The following is a 16,197-nucleotide window of genomic DNA, read 5'->3' on the forward strand; positions in this document are numbered from 1 at the left end:
CAATAGTAGTAGGACAGTCATTCTCCCAAGTGCCCAGGGAGCATCTCCTATTGCGATGGCCTCCGGAGCCCGGAAGAAAGTAGGAGAGCGGTGAGGAGCAAGGTACGTGGCTGGGCAGGGCCGAAGTGCGGGCTGGGGCGGAGGGCAGAGGGCTCAGGGCTCAGTCGGGCCGGGCCACCCTCCTCGTGACTCCTCCTCCCCCCTCCACGGCTCCGAGTCAGGTGATTCCGAGCACGTGATGGGCACCACCTACCTTGCTGCTCCCGAGTGGCAGCTCGGGCGGCCAATGAGGGGCCGGGCCCGGGCGCCGAGCCTATGAGAGCCGGGCTCCGGGGGGCGGGCCGCATGGCGGTGGCGGCTGCCGGGGGCGGTGGCGGCGGCGGCCTGGGGAGGCGGCGGCCTGGCTCGGCCTGGCGTGGCCTGTCAGGGCGCGGGCGGCGGCGGCTCCAGCACCATGTCCCTGCAGTACGGGGCGGAGGAGACGCCCCTCGCCGGCAGTTACGGCCCGGCGGACTCGTTCCCAAAGGACTTCGGCTACGGCGTGGAGGAGGAAGAAGAGGAGGCGGCAGCGGCGGGCGGCGGGGTTGGGGCGGGGGCCGGCGGAGGCTGTGGCCCGGGGGGCGCTGACAGCTCCAAGCCTAGGATTCTGCTCATGGGGCTCAGGCGCAGCGGCAAGTCCTCCATCCAGAAGGTGAGTGGGGCCTCGCCGGCCCCTCCGCCCCTCCCCCTCCCTCCTCTACCCGGGGGCGCGGGTGGCCGCCGGGGGGGAGGCCCCGAGGAGGGCGGCGGCCGGGCTGTCCCAGCGCACTTTCTCTTCTCCTCCGGGGAGCAGAGCCCGGGCGCGGCCCTCGCCGGGACCCCGATCTTGGAGTCCACGCCCAGGTCAGCCGAGGCCGACTGGGTCCCCGCGCTCCCCGAGTGGCCGGAGCGAGGCAGGTGTCCGTGGCACCGCCTGGGACCTCGCCTCCTGGGACCCAGCCCCTGTGCCATTCACGAAACTGAGACTTGTTCCCCGGTTCTAACTTGGAGAACTTCCCACACTCCCTCCCCGGACCCGGTTGTGTTTGTGCCTCTCACTTCAGGTGATGTGAGTTTTCAGGGCTTCCCAGGTGAGCCCCAGGGAGCAGCGTCAGAAAGAGTAGTGACTAACTCTTTGGCCTTTGCAATGCCTCCTCTTGTTACTAGTACGAAGGAGACTTCACTGTGACATTTGTGGGATTTGGGGGCTGTTCTTCCACCTATTTTAGTACTTGTGGCCCGGTGAGTATAATTACTAGTGATTTTCCCCCGTTTGTGTGTGGCTACAAAAATTTTGAGACCTGGAGAATATTTGCAGACCTTTGTCAGTCCATGTGCTTTCACTTGGGGAATGTCGGGAACGGATGGAGGGTTCCTCACTTTTTAATAAGGGGGAAATAGAGGCAGGGTTGACCTCCTTCATCAGCCATGGCTCTTACACACAAAGTGAGCTGGCGATTAAATGCTAGATACCTGGCCTTTTGCCCTTTCCACTCTGTTGCAGAGGTCTCTCCAAAATAAATCTCTGCATGATATTCTGTAGACATGATGTTTTTAAGAAGTAGCCTTCTTCCACATGTAATGGATTACTATGTTTTATTTATCTTTTACCTTTACAGCAAAATCTGAGTACATTTATGGTAGGTTTTTAGCAAACTGATTTTAATTCTTTTCACTTGTTACTCACTATCTAAGCCTTGGGAGTAACTATCCATTTTCCTCATCTAGAAAGTAACAGAGAGGCAAATTAGTTTTGTGTTAGAATTGTGTAGATTGTGATAATTTTGATTCTTAACAATTGCCTTTACCATTTCTTTGGGAGCTGTCTTTTCCCTGTCAACTCCCATTCTTTCCCCTCCCCACATATATTCCTTCTGCCTCAATATGTCACTTTCTGCTTGGTATAATTTGCCTTTGTTTCATTTCTTCCACAAGACTGCAAACCCATTGAGGGCAGGGTCCAGTCAGTTTCATTTCTGATTATTTCTCAGAGCCTGATAAGTTTTCAGTGAACAAAACTGCTTAAACTTTATAAGTTTTCATAATCTTAAAGCAGATTTTGGCAGAATTGATAGTTTTACAGAAAAAAAAATCAAACTGAAATGAGAGACGTTGCTACTGCTAGTATTGAATACAGACAGAAAATAGCAGAAAAGTTTCAGCTTTTCTGGTGATTTGGTTTCAATAATTTGGTGTCTTCTGTTAGAAGTTAAAGGATAGTGGATACCAGTGGATACACCATTCACTTTTTACCTCTTTTAAAATTTTTGCTATAGGATCAAGTTCTTTATGTTAATTCAGGGTGGAGTTCTGTATTTTAAATAAAAAGTGGAATAGTCATTAAATTGTTTTCTTTCTTTTGACAGGTGGTGTTTCATAAAATGTCACCCAACGAGACCCTCTTTTTGGAAAGTACCAACAAGATTTACAAAGATGACATTTCAAATAGCTCCTTTGTGAATTTCCAAATATGGGATTTTCCTGGGCAAATGGACTTTTTCGACCCTACTTTTGACTACGAGATGATCTTCAGGGGAACAGGAGCTTTGATATATGTCATTGATGCACAGGTAGTTAGAAATGATAATGTTTACTTTTCTTCTTTGGTGATGGAAGATGTAGGAACAAAGGAAAGTTGTTTATTTGTCATGTGCTTCTTGCGGCTTATTTCTTTGCCAGTAGATTCCCTAACAGTGCGAGAGATGTACCTGCAGAGGTGCTTTGGGAACAGGCATGCCATTGTACAAGTACAGAATATCGGATGACTAGGAGATATGGTTTATATCCCTGAGTTCTAGTTAGTGAGCAGTGTTCCGTTTTTGTTAATAGTAGATATTGCTGTACTCTATTAGCTATTACAGTAGTGATGTCACTCACTGAAAAGGTCTCATCAGTGCCCATAATATAAGGAGGAATGTGAGAACTGAGTCAGTAAATATTAAAGTGAATAGTTTCTTTAGTTGACCAAGTAGGGTTTAGCCCAAGGAGCACTTATTGAGGGCCTAGCATGTGGCGGGCACTCAGACTGATGGGATGTGTCTCCATCCTTAAGAATCTTACTTCTTCTAAGCTTAAGCATTAGTTAGGAATGCTTTCTGAGTGACAGGCTCTGTAATGGCTGCTTTCATATACATGACCTAATTAATGTCTTCACAAAACTGGGAGGTAGGTACTGTAATTCCGATTTTATGGATAAGTAAACTGAGATCACAGAGTTTAAGCAACCTGCTTAAAGTCACACATCTAATAAATGGCAGAGCTGGGATTACTTTAAAAATTCTATTGGGAAGAAGTGTCCATTTCCCATTTCCTTTCCTTATATTATCAGTATTAAAAATTACAAGCATTAACTTGGTAGTTGAATTCTTTATCTTGAGCGATTGAAGGTCTGTTTAGTGGTATAAGTTCATGTATTTGGATGTTTGAATATTTATGAATAATTAGGATAATATATTTTCTGTGGTTGGGGAAAGAAGTAGTTTGAGGCTTTCTTAACTTCAGATTTCTTTTTAAAAAATATTTTGTTCTGACTTACAGGATGACTACATGGAGGCTTTAACAAGACTTCACATTACTGTTTCTAAAGCCTACAAAGTTAACCCAGACATGAATTTTGAGGTTTTTATTCACAAAGTTGATGGTCTGTCTGATGATCACAAAATAGAAACACAGAGGGACATTCATCAAAGGGCCAATGATGACCTTGCAGATGCTGGGCTAGAAAAACTCCACCTTAGGTAACAACCTGTGTGTTTGATATGAGAGCCCTGAAAAGTGTGTAAATGTATTCCCATCTCTGTCATTACAAACACGTAGCTCTCTGTTACTGGTATACCCTTCCCAAATCTGTAATGTTTTTGATCTCTTTGTTGAATTCAAGCAGGTTTGGGAGCCTAATGTTATTGAGACGTTACTTTCCCCCTTTTTTGCATTTTCCCAGAGGTGGAAGTCATGTGAAGTGTGTTTCTGTAGGTGTGTTTACAAATTTCATCTCAAGAGACTGGAGTCAGGCTGTTTCCTCATGGCATAAATCTGCTTTGGGGCTCCCCTCTCTTGGTTTCATTATTATTATTATTTTTTCCTTCTTGCCTCAGTTCAGGGAATCTCTGTCGCATTTGTTGTAAAAGTCTGTAGCTTGAGCTTTCACAGTGTCTGTTTCAGTAGGAAGAGCTTTTTAAAGAGGGTACACTTTAATGTCTGGACTGTAATGTATCTTGTTTATGCTTTTTAAAACACTTATGCTTTTATGAATCTCTAAAAATTGGGTTGAGTGTATCTTATCAAGTTTAAAGAACTCTTAAGTTTAAAGAACTGCCGATTCATAATTAAATATTAAGAAATTATTAAAGAACACCTATTAGATAGGATTGATGACTTGTGTACTTGTGTTCTGAAAGTGTATAAGAAATATTTCCTACACCTTATTTATTTATTTTTTTATGGTTTAGGTAGAAATGACTGATAAAAAGTACCCAAGAAAATGTTCTTTTGATGATATAAACAGCTTAAAGGGGAAGCAGGCGAGAGACAAACCATGGCTATTTCCTTATCCCTGGTCTGTTATAATGACTTCTCTATAGGCTCAAGCCAACCCCCATTTTTCAACCCCTAATATTCTCTAGGGCCTCTGGCTCCAAGATCTTTCTGTTATTCTCCTAGGAAACCACATAGAAAAGTCTCATTGACCTCTAGCCTGGATTAAAATATGAGCAAGTAATTCAGGCTTTAAAAAAATTCAGCAGTATTTGTAGGAGAAAGTGAAAGTATCTTCCCATAAAATTCTTCAATCTTATTCTTCCACCATGAATGATGGATTTTAAGCCATGATTGTCCTGTGTTCTCCAGTGCCCATGGGAACCCTTCTGATCCTCTTAACACCATGTCTGTGTCCCTTTCCAGGGCATCCCACCTCATTGGTACGCACCATCCCTGTTTCCAGTTCTCTATGGGGCCCTAGGCCTTGTTAACAGCATTAAGCTTTATTAATAACTAGCAGGCCTATGGATGAGGCTGTATTTGATTTCCAATTTCCAGAAACTTAGCTTACTATAAAATGCCCTGTGGCTTGGAGGTTCTTCCCTGCCCCCATCCACCTGCAAGCCTCATAGTTCCTGCAGGACCTTATCACGTTGCCAAAATATTCCTTTGACCCTAGTGCCTGTGGGGGGATCATCTTGGTCTCACCTGTGCCATTGTTCTGACATCTAGATTAGAGCCCCATCTAGGTTAGCTTCTTAGGTGAGCTCTTTGAAAGTATCTTTAAATTAGGTACAAAGTGTGATATAAACAGTTATGTGTCTCTGACTTTGTAATTTGTGTTTATAATTATATAATGGATACAACTTTATAACGAAGAGTATATCTCCTGAGTGAAAAAGTAGGTACAATTGACCACACTGTTATTGTTAAAGGTCTCTCTCTCTCAAATACGTGTTTTGTTAAATCTACAAATTTACTTCACTGTGCATCCTCTTAGGCCTCCAGATAGCTGTTCCATTCTCTCTAGAGCCCCTGCTCTCATTCTCCATAATATGTTATTTACATAAATTCTAAGCTCCAGTTTTATTCATTCATTTATTCACCAAATGTTTATGAGCACTCTTCAGGGTAGTGGACCTGCAGCTGTGAGCAAGGCTGACAGAGTCTCTGTCCTCATGGAGCTTATATTCTGATGAATGAGACAGCTCAGAAGCATTTATAAATAAATGTATAGTATAATTTTAAGTGCTTATCAGTGCTGTGAAGAAAAACAAATTAGGGGAAAGGGGTTGAAAGTAATGGGTACAGGGGTACTATTTTAGGTAGGGGGGTCAGGAGGGAACTTTCTGAAGTGGTAACATTTTAGTAGAGACCTGTATTGTATTCTTATTTAATGAATGTCACCTGTCTCCTATGAGCTTTCTCTTGGTTTTTATCTTGGTTTTTGTCAGTTATGGGCTTAAGAAACCAAGGTTTTTGGATCAGATTGCAAAGACTTAGGTGAATATTCAGGTTTCTGCATCTGAAAATGCTTTCCTGTGTACTGCCTCAATTGCCCTCTGTGTAAATGCAATAAAGGGATGGAGAGCTACAAGCCAGGTGGGGAAACTGCATTTGTCATCTTTCATGATGGGTATGGTACACAAGATAAAGAGGCTTTATTTGAACTTACGGAAATCAAATGTTAAGAAACTTAAAATTCTATGTATCATGATAATTGTCACTGGACTTAAGATTTTTCAAATTAATCAAACTATGTTGTGTTTTTCAGCTTTTATTTGACTAGTATCTATGACCATTCAATATTTGAAGCCTTTAGTAAGGTGGTGCAGAAACTTATCCCACAACTACCGACCTTGGAAAATCTATTAAATATCTTTATATCAGTAAGTGAGCTATTTAATTCACTGTAGTTTCTGGTTCCGTTTTTGTTGAATATATTTGTGTTATCAAGTTCTCCAAAAAATGGCTGGAATTAGTCTGAATCAAGCTTAAGGACTAATAATACAATTAAGTGTAAAGTAAGTAATAAAAACATTTAAAAAATGGCTTGAGGGCTTCCCTGGTGGCGCAGTGGTTAAGAGTCCGCCTGCCGACGCAGGGGACACGGGTTCGTGCCCCGGTCCTGGAAGATCCCACGTGCCGCGGAGCGGCTGGGCCCGTGAGCCATGGCTGCTAAGCCTGCGCGTCCGGAGCCTGTGCTCCGCGGCAGGGGAGGCCACAACAGTGAGAGGCCTGCGTACCGCAAAAAAAAAAAAAAAAGGCTTGAGTTATTTTCTGAATTTTTTTCCTTAATACTCATTTTTTCTTGTTTTAAAATGCCCTGATGAGAAATTTTCTCATGCTTTCGGAATTAATATCTTCATGGTATCTGTTTCCTGAAGGAAGAGTAGAAAGTAGGGTAGACTGGGTTTTGGGAATTGGACTTAATCTCTGCCTTATTGGAGGTCACATTGAAAAATTGATCCTTTCCTTGCTAACTATAATCTGTGTCATATTTCACATTACTTATTTTGAGGATTCAGCTTAATGAAAAAGGATATTCTTCCAATAAATTTAGCATTCAGCCACTATATTTCCCAAACATTTCTTTGAAGGACTCAATGTGTAGTGATCCCCAGTTCTTTGGGCTTTTTGAGTTATGCTAGATGTTGACGTGAAACATTCTTTGCCACATCAAGCCTTTCTGGTAGCAAGGTCATTTGAATCAGAGATTGATTATTGCCACAAAAAGGATTATTGAAAATGTAGCATGGCTTGATTTTTGGAGATTTTTTTGGGTGTGTGTGTGGCGTCTTAGGAAATAATTCATTTAAGTAAAGAGGATGAAGAAAAAACAAATTTGACTGGTGCGATTATGTCAGTAAATCAGAGCAGAGAAATAATTCCACTTTTATTCTTTGGATAAGAGACGTGTCTCCTAAGCAAGTACTATTTGCTCTTTTGGTTTTAGGTTGTATAATTAAAAATGCTCTTGGATGTTAATCAGTGATTCAAGATCTTTGATAAGTTTACAAATTGTGATTCTTAAAAAAAAAATGAACAATTTTGTTTTTTCAAGAATTCAGGTATTGAAAAAGCTTTTCTCTTCGATGTTGTCAGCAAAATCTACATTGCAACAGACAGTTCTCCTGTGGATATGCAGTCGTATGAACTTTGCTGTGACATGATTGATGTTGTAATTGATGTGTCTTGTATATATGGGTAAGTCATACATATATATTTCTGCAAGATCTCAGATACGGGGAAGACTACCAGCTTGATTTGTCAGGGGGATTAATTTCTGAGGCGTCTAGCAAGTAGTGTATGAAGTAGAATTGTTCTGACCATAGTGCTTCAACTTGGAGCATGATTTCTGTGTGGGTGGGCTGCTGGGTCTTACTCCTTCAGCATAGGTGGATAAGAGCGGTGTGACTAGTGCCAGACTTACTATCACTGAAGGTTTCACCCGCTATTATTTGGGGGGTTTGTACTGTGTCTTCTCACTACTGCAACTTAGCTAGATCAATAAATAAGATTAATTTATTTAAAACACTCTGAATAACAAAGTATGTACTGGTTCCTAATTTAATCTCAGGTTTTGTGGAACTGAGGGATCCTTAATCTTTCAGAGAGCTCAGAAACAAGGAAATCAGAATTCTGGATGTCAGAAGAACTTATAAACATTTGGCCTATACATATAAGTTTCCAAAATAAGTCTCTAAAATATAAACTCTTGTTTTATGCATATTTACCACACTCTATACAGAAATTTGTAAAAGTTGGCAAAGAAGTGATTTTGTAGAATAACCCAGAGGGCAAGTGAAAACTTTGGTGAACTTACTGGTGTTTCAAAAGCCAGTAACCTCTGCAGCCTCTAATAGCCCTGATTCATCTCATGTATTAATGTCAGTCCTCACAATGCACTTTCTCGGTGCTCTGACATTACCTTTGCTTTCTGATACCTGTGTCCTTTATCTGTTGTTCCTCTCTGCTCCACCTAGTCTAAATTCCTCTTTCATCTCTCTGTCCCTACCCTTTACCTTGCTCTCTCCGCCTAACTTGTCAGTGTCTTTGTCCAGCTGCCTCTGGGTAGGAGAATGCATTTGTGTTACCTCTTCTTTACCTGTCTATTCTTGTCTTGCATTCCTGTCTCTTTTTCAGTTTTGTGATTATATGCTCTCCTTTGTTTTTATTCTTTCCACAGTGAAAATGAGATTTTGTCCGTAGGTTATGCAGAAGAGTTTCATGTTCCTATTCCTAATTTTAAAAATGGATGAATAGAACATTCGCTTTTTCTTTAAAACAAATCAAATTTTCATAAGCCAATTTTTATAATTAAAAAAATCAAATTTAGTTATAAAGTTTATTTTCAGTATAAGGTGCACTGTAAACTACATTATATATGATAAAGTACATTATAAAAAAGAAGAGAAATAGCCATTACTTCATATTCTTAACACAATACATGTGTGCAATTCGGTATGCTTTATTGAAGTTCAGTTTGCTGCTTATTTGATTTTTTTTTTTTTTTTTTTTTGGCTGCATTGGGTTTTCATCGCACGCGGGCTTTCTCTAGTTGCGGCGAGCAGGGCTACTGTTTGTTGCAGTGCGCGGGCTTCTCATTGCAGTGGCTTCTCTTGTTGCGGAGCACGGGCTCTAGGTACACGGGCTTCAGTAGTTGTGGCACGCAGGCTCAGTAGTTGTGGCTTGCGGGCTCTAGAGTGCAGGCTCAGTAGTTGTGGCGCACTGGCTTAGTTGCTCTGTGGCATGTGGGATCTTTCTGGACCAGGAATCGAATCCGTGTCCCCTGCATTGGCAGGCAGATTCTTAACCACTGTGCCACCAGGAAGTCCTGCTTACTTGACTCTTGATTTATGTTTTTTGAACGGGACCGTATTTATTGATTTTAGTTTTTGTATTTACTCCTTTTTCACTGATGGCAGTTTTCATATTTCAGGTCCTTCTTTATTTGTAGAGGGTGTCAGCGCCAATTAGTGTGAGGGAATATTGGAAACCTGCTGTGCTCCATGCATCCTAGGTGAAGAAGGTGATGTGAGCGCGTGGAATGAATACTGCAGCATGGGCTGGGCACCCATAGCTAAACACAGCTTCTGTTCCAGTAAGGGAGACCGGGCATTCTCCTTTCTCAAAAGACGTTCAGGAAACTGGGTGGAAACCCTTATTGTTGTGCAAATGTGACAAAATGCTGAGTTGGGAAACCTCTAATGGATGATACTTTGTTTTAAAACAGGTTAAAGGAAGATGGAAGTGGAAGTGCTTACGACAAAGAATCTATGGCCATCATCAAGCTGAATAACACAACGGTCCTGTATTTAAAGGAGGTGACTAAATTTTTGGCACTGGTCTGCATCCTTAGGGAAGAAAGTTTTGAACGAAAAGGTAATGCATTTTAAAAAAATTTCTTTAAGTTCTTTGTCATAATTTCTTAGGTTCTTGAAAGCAAGAAAAAACAATATTGCAGTGTTAGAGGATTTACCAGCTCAAGCTACTTTTGTGCCTTCCCGTCCACGTACAGTACAGACTTTCTCCTGCCTTTTTTTGGTCTTTTATTTTAAATCAAGTTTTTTATTCCAGCCTCTCTCATTTTACATCCTTCCATTACCTGTCTAACTGCCTACGGTTTGGCTTCCACCTGAACCAGTCTGCTGAAGCTGTTTGAGAGGTTACTAGGTCTTCTTCTTGCTGCATTCAGTGGCCTTTTCTCATTCTGTGGCCTCTTCAGGCTTCTGAAGCATGTGCTGTCAATCCCTCCTCCCTCAAGCTTTCTTCTCTCTGCTTCCCTAAAGCAGAACTCTCCGGGTTCTTCTATATGTTTGTTTCTCTGACCACCTGTCCTGTTTCTTCTGTTTTTCTTGTTCTGAGTGTTCTTCAGAACCAGGTCTCCTGCTCACTTCTTCACTTAATTCTCTTGGTCAGCGCATCTCATCCATGCCTTCAGTTAATCTTCTCTGTGTAGTTGATTGAAAAATTCACCTCTCCAACTCTGGCTTGGGCCTGTGTTTCCATCCTGTGTTTGGAGCTATTAGTAAGACATCTTCACTTAAATATTTTATCTTGTCCATGGTGTCAAAAACTGATGAATATTTTCCCCTTTGTTTCACGACCATCCCGGCTACTCTACTTCTGTTACTCATTACGCCATTTTTCTGGTGTCCAAGCTTAGCTATGTGCAGTCAGGTAATCGTATGGTGTAATTGCCCGTGAGGCTCTTGCAGATCTCACAGAGAGCATTCTGTGTTTTCCTTTTTCCATTCTTTTCCTGTGTTTACATTCAGTTTTCACCAAATCTTACCATTTGTTTCTTGGAACTGTTTCTCGGAACTGTTTCTCGGGTGTCCTTTCCATTTACACTGTTGGTGACTCCAATCCAGGTCCTCATTCCTCCAGCCTGTGGTGCTGCATTCAACATATATATTAATGGCTCAGCATGTATCATCTTTTATTCTAAAGGCAGACTAGGTTTCAGAAAATTCCTTTTATCATGTTATTTAACTACTCAAGGATCTATAGTAACTCTCTGTTATTCACTGCAACAAGTCTCTGCTTTTCTGCTTGGGTTTTGTGATATTAATTAATATTGAGGGAATTAATATTATTTCACTGATGTTGATATTAATGAAATATTTTAGATATACAAAGTGTTTTGGGTACAACAAAAATGTGAGTATTCACCTTTGAGCTTAAGAACTGAAACATGACAAATACATATTTGTCTTCTGTGTGTTTCTCAGTTGAAACCCCCTCTTGCGCTCTGTTGAATGTAGTGTTTTCTTTTTCCTGTGCATGATTTAGTCTTTCACTTCATATCTATCCTTAAACAATGTAGGGTATTGTGTATCTTTGTGTAAATGATGTCCAAATGTAAGTTGTCTTCTGCAAGTTGCTTGTTTCTCTTCATTCAAGATTGTTTTTGAGATTTATCCGTATCGATAGATGTAGCTCCAGCTCATTCATTCAGTTGTCACTGCCACACAGTAGTCTATGGATTGCATATACCACAATTTATATTCTTCTTGCTGGACATGTAGATGATTTTTAAGATTACAAATAGTTTTGCAAGAAATGCTCATGAACAAGTTTGCCTTTGCACATATGGAGAATTTCTCAAGAGTAATAAGTATTTAGGAGTGGAATTTATAGAGGACATATGTCTTCAGCTTTATTAGGCATTATTGAATTGCTCTCCAAAGTGGCTTTATTTTCACCCCAGACAGTGCTTTGTGGGCGTTCTTGTCACTTCATGTCCTTGATAGTGTTTGATATTGTTAGACTGTTTAGTTATTGTCAGTCTGGTAGGTGTGAAATGGTATCTCATTTGGCTCTGGTTTTTATTTCTTTAATTACGGGTTAGAGCAAGCATCTTTTTCACTGCAGGTACCCTTTTATGTCTGTTCAGGTGTCTTCTCTGGTAATTTATCTGTTCATATACTTTTATCTTTTTTGTACTGTGTCTTTTTTGTACTTAGGAGTTCTTTATCTTTCTCCATTCTAATCTTTTTTTTTTTTGCGGTACGCGGGCCTCTTACTGTTGTGGCCTCTCCCGTTGCGGAGCACAGGCTCACGGGCCCAGTTGCTCCGCGGCATGTGGGATCTTCCCGGACCGGGGCACAAACCAGTGTCCCCTGCATCGGCAGGCGGACTCTCAACCACTGCGCCACCAGGGAAGCCCTCTCCATTCTAATCTTTAAAAATTTTAAAAACTTTTGGCTATGGAAATTTTCAAATATACACAAAAGTAGACTAGCACAGCGATTCCATGTACCCATCTCCCTGCTTTCACAGTCATCAAGACATGGTCAGTCTTATTTGCTGTATATCCTCCTCACAACTAAATTATTATCTTTTGCTCTTTTGTTGTGGAAACTATCAAACATAAAAAAGTAGAGAAAATAATGTGAGGAACCCCTTTTTATCTCTATCACCCAGATTCAACAGTTATCAAAATCATAGCCATTCTTATTTGCTTGCTATACCTTTTTCCCTACTGGGTTTTTTTGTTTTTGTTTTTTTTTGTTTTGCGGTACGCGGGCCTCTCACTGTTGTGGCCTCTCTCTCCTGTTGCGGAGCACAGGCTCCGGATGTGCAGGCTCAGCAGCCATGGCTCACGGGCCCAGCCGCTCCACGGCTTGTGGGATCCTCCCAGACCGGGGCACGAACCCGTGTCCCCTGCATCGGCAGGCGGACTCCCAACCACAGCGCCACCAGGGAAGCCCCCTACTGGGTTATTTTGAAGCAAATCTCTAACATCAAATCATTTTGTCTATAGATTTCAGCAGGTGTCTGTAAGAGGTAGTGCGCTTTTTAAAGCATAGCAGTATTACCATCAGTAGTTGTGTAAAAAAACCCCAAAAAAACAGTGATTTCATAATATCATCAAGTATCCAGCCAGTGTTCACATTTCCTTGATTGTCAGTTTAATTTTACCATTTGCATAGAAGTCAGTTTTAATGTAGTTGAACTTATTAAAACTTTTATTTTTTTCCTGAATCTGAAGGACCTCCGTAATTTGACTCTAACCTGCTTATTCAGACTCCATTCTCAGTACTTTTCCCCAAAATTCTCTGCCCCTGTATCCAGCCAGACCAGTTTGTTTCCTGTTTTCCACCTGTGTGCTGTGTTTCCTCATTGCCAGCTCCCTGCTGTTGTCTTGTGATTCTGCTCTCCCTTCCTGCCTGATTAAATCCTGCCCGTATCCTCAGAGCTTTGCCTCACACCTGAAGCTTTCATTGCTGCTTTTGCCCTGCACTTGGCTCTCCCACCTTTGGACTTCTTTCACAGTAGTCATTTTAACATCAGATTGTTGTGATTTCTTTCTCGTGTGCTGTCTTTACGTCCCAGTATCCTCGAGGACGTAAGTCCTCTCTTTCTGCTCTGCCCTTCTCAGCACTGGCTTCTATTCTCAGGTTCTGCTCGTGATCTAGAATGGCTCCTGGAGCTCCAGCAATCTTATCCATATTCTGGACATTAAGGAGGAATGGGGAGGAATAGGGAAGTCTTCCTTTTAAGGAGACTTCACAGAAGTCTCACACACTTGCATTTATCTCAGTGGCCAGAATTGGTCATATGTCCATACGTACCTGTAGGGAGCCCTTTGTTTGACCGAAATCTTATTTGGAAGCCAGTTCATAGAGCAGGTGAGGACGGAGCTGCCTTACCTCCCATACAGGGGAAGCAGGCTTCCTGAGACTCTGCCTGATGGGCCCCTCTGACACCTCCCAACCCCATGGCTCTACTAAGCAGTTTGCAAAACTGTTCCAACTGTTCACTTCAGCTTTTCTTGGGCTGCCTCAGGGACTTGTGAAAGGAAGAGCTTGCTGAATCAAAAAGCATTTTACTTTGACTTTAGATTTCATTGTAAATTTTCTTAGCAAGTTTGTCTTCCTGATTGCTTTTTTATTTACCCTGTTCACTTCCACGCCCCAGAGGTAACCAGTGTTAACACTTGGGCATATGCTTCATCATGTTTCCAGTGTGAAGAATTCCTCAATTGGATATGTGTTTTTAAATACATATCAATTATTTTTTTCCATCACCAAATGTTTCCTAGTAGATAGTCTCACAGTTGACATTCAGGAGGCCTAATCTCCTTTTTCTCTCCTGCAGGTTTAATAGACTACAACTTCCATTGTTTCCGAAAAGCTATTCATGAGGTTTTTGAGGTGGGTGTGACTTCTCACAGGAGCTGTGGTCACCAGACCAGTGCCCCCAGCCTGAAAGCGTTGACACACAACGGCACGCCGCGAAATGCCATCTAGCCTGAATGCCGGTGGTCGGGGTCTGTGCCAGCTTATTCCTCACTCCAGGGTCAGATGCCATGTGCTACAGGACATGGAATTTGCCGCTTGTGGGAGTCTGGTGCCTGTTGCACTAGAGACAAGGGGTAGAGTTTCTCATTTGGATGAAAACCCCTCAACCAGTGGTGTGCAACCGAAGCTACTATTTCACTTTTTAAAAAAAAAAATGGCAAAAAAGAATTCTATAGACCACAGACCTCAAGTGTCTTTCTCCTCTTGGGGGTCCTACTTTAAGTAGTTGGGATATTTTGGACCTGGAGATAACATCACTTACCCATCCTTACCAGAGAATGTTGCTGTCAATTACCAGTTGAAAATAATAGAAAGAACTGAGTTTTTATATGCTTCGCTTAGATTTTCATTTGAGTAGTCTCTGAAAATCCTGCCTTGCTTAAGTTCTAACACTGCCTCTCAGATTTCAATTTTGGACCTTGCACACCTCAGACCTTCTAAATGCATTTGCTTGCTAACTCAGAAGACACATGGTCTGACTGCAGCAAAGGACATTCCTGTATTTGTTTCTGAGGAAATGAGAAAATTTTATGCTGCATCAAGTCAAGAGCAAGGTTCAACAGTGGCCGCTGCATTAGTTCCCTCGGAAGTGTTGAAGGACAAACTTTAAAACAGAAGAAAATTTTTGCACCTGTGTTTTGGGTACCAGATATCTGGGTTCTTGCTCCCACGTTAGATAAATGATTCTGATCACTGTAACAAAGGGAATTAAAAAAATTTTGTTTTCCCCGCAATCTCCTCCTCTTAGGAGGGAAATGCATTATGTCACTGAATTACGTAGCTCACTTTTCTTTAAACCTGATACCAGCCCCCACATTCCTTTTATTCTAAGCTATCGAGATCCTTTAAGAATTGCTGTTTTGTTGATCCTGAATGGCCCTAAGGCGCTGGTGGACTGCCCACTGGGACTTGAAGAGAGCACATGGCACCACGACGTGTCGTTAAACATACTTCGTCTTCAGTATTCTGACGCCAAGTGTCAACTGTGGTACTTTCTTCACCTAGGATATTAATTCATAATTGTTTCTTTTTGTTAAAGGTTGATACCCTTTTCCATTGACTTAAACATACACGTTATTTTTACTCCACATGCCCAGTAGTCATGTATTCCAAAGCCACTGGACCGCTTGAGTACATAAGTGCCACTGTTTAATGAAATATGTATATTCAGGTCTGTAAACCTAACCGTGTGACTTGGAGTGCTTCCTGCAGACGATTCTGACTGTTGAGTATTTACATGGACCATGGTGATATCCAAAAAAAAAAATGCTTTTATATTTATAGATTATTTCATTGAACTATATAAAATGGGTATCAATAAATGTATTTACTCCAGAATAAGTTTTTTATTTGCCTAAGGTAATAGAAGGTTGGGGTGATGGAACATTGGCTTGTCCCGCTCTGTCATCCATTTCTTCTTTTGCTGCCTCATATGGTTAAAATGCCTTATGTTTCAAGACTTCAAGTTCTGTCCTGTTGCAGGAATTTCATGCCCTGTGTCCAGACACCATCTCCTGGCCCGTTTCTGTTTAGGGTAGGAGGTCTAGGTAAAAATGGTATTTCATACCAACAGATCTCACTCATGGTGGGGAGTATCCAGGGCCTGGCATAATTGATGTATGATATCCAAACCAGGAAGTGGTTCAGGGGATGAGATGAATAGAATATACAAAATTTGCACTGATTCCAGCTCATTTTTCATTTCTTCAGTTTCTGAGATACTCATTATTGACCCTTCAATGTTAAGTTCTGCTTACATAGTTAGGTTGGGTCTCAACTGGTTGGAGTAAAGTATACATCAGTTTATAGAAAGGAGGGAAGTAGAGGTTGAAAGATCTTTAATTTCATGACTGGATTACTTTAATTTTAAAACAATTGGAAATCACAAAAA

At 41.6% G+C, this 16,197-nt stretch overlaps 1 protein-coding gene across 1 annotated transcript; it reads left to right on the plus strand.

The window, feature by feature from the left end:
- Nucleotides 1-331: 331 nt before the first annotated feature.
- Nucleotides 332-15,639, plus strand: RRAGC (Ras related GTP binding C). Its single transcript, XM_029230720.1, has 7 exons — nucleotides 332-691; nucleotides 2,385-2,588; nucleotides 3,556-3,755; nucleotides 6,269-6,383; nucleotides 7,559-7,701; nucleotides 9,731-9,879; nucleotides 14,104-15,639. Exons 1-7 carry the CDS (start codon nucleotides 455-457, stop codon nucleotides 14,253-14,255), a joined length of 1,200 nt encoding a protein of 399 aa, XP_029086553.1. The 5' UTR covers nucleotides 332-454; the 3' UTR covers nucleotides 14,256-15,639.
- Nucleotides 15,640-16,197: the final 558 nt, after the last annotated feature.

Source organism: Monodon monoceros, unplaced genomic scaffold (assembly GCF_005190385.1).
Source record: "Monodon monoceros isolate NGI ecotype Baffin Bay Population unplaced genomic scaffold, NGI_Narwhal_1 Super_Scaffold_18, whole genome shotgun sequence".
NCBI lineage: Eukaryota > Metazoa > Chordata > Mammalia > Artiodactyla > Monodontidae > Monodon > Monodon monoceros.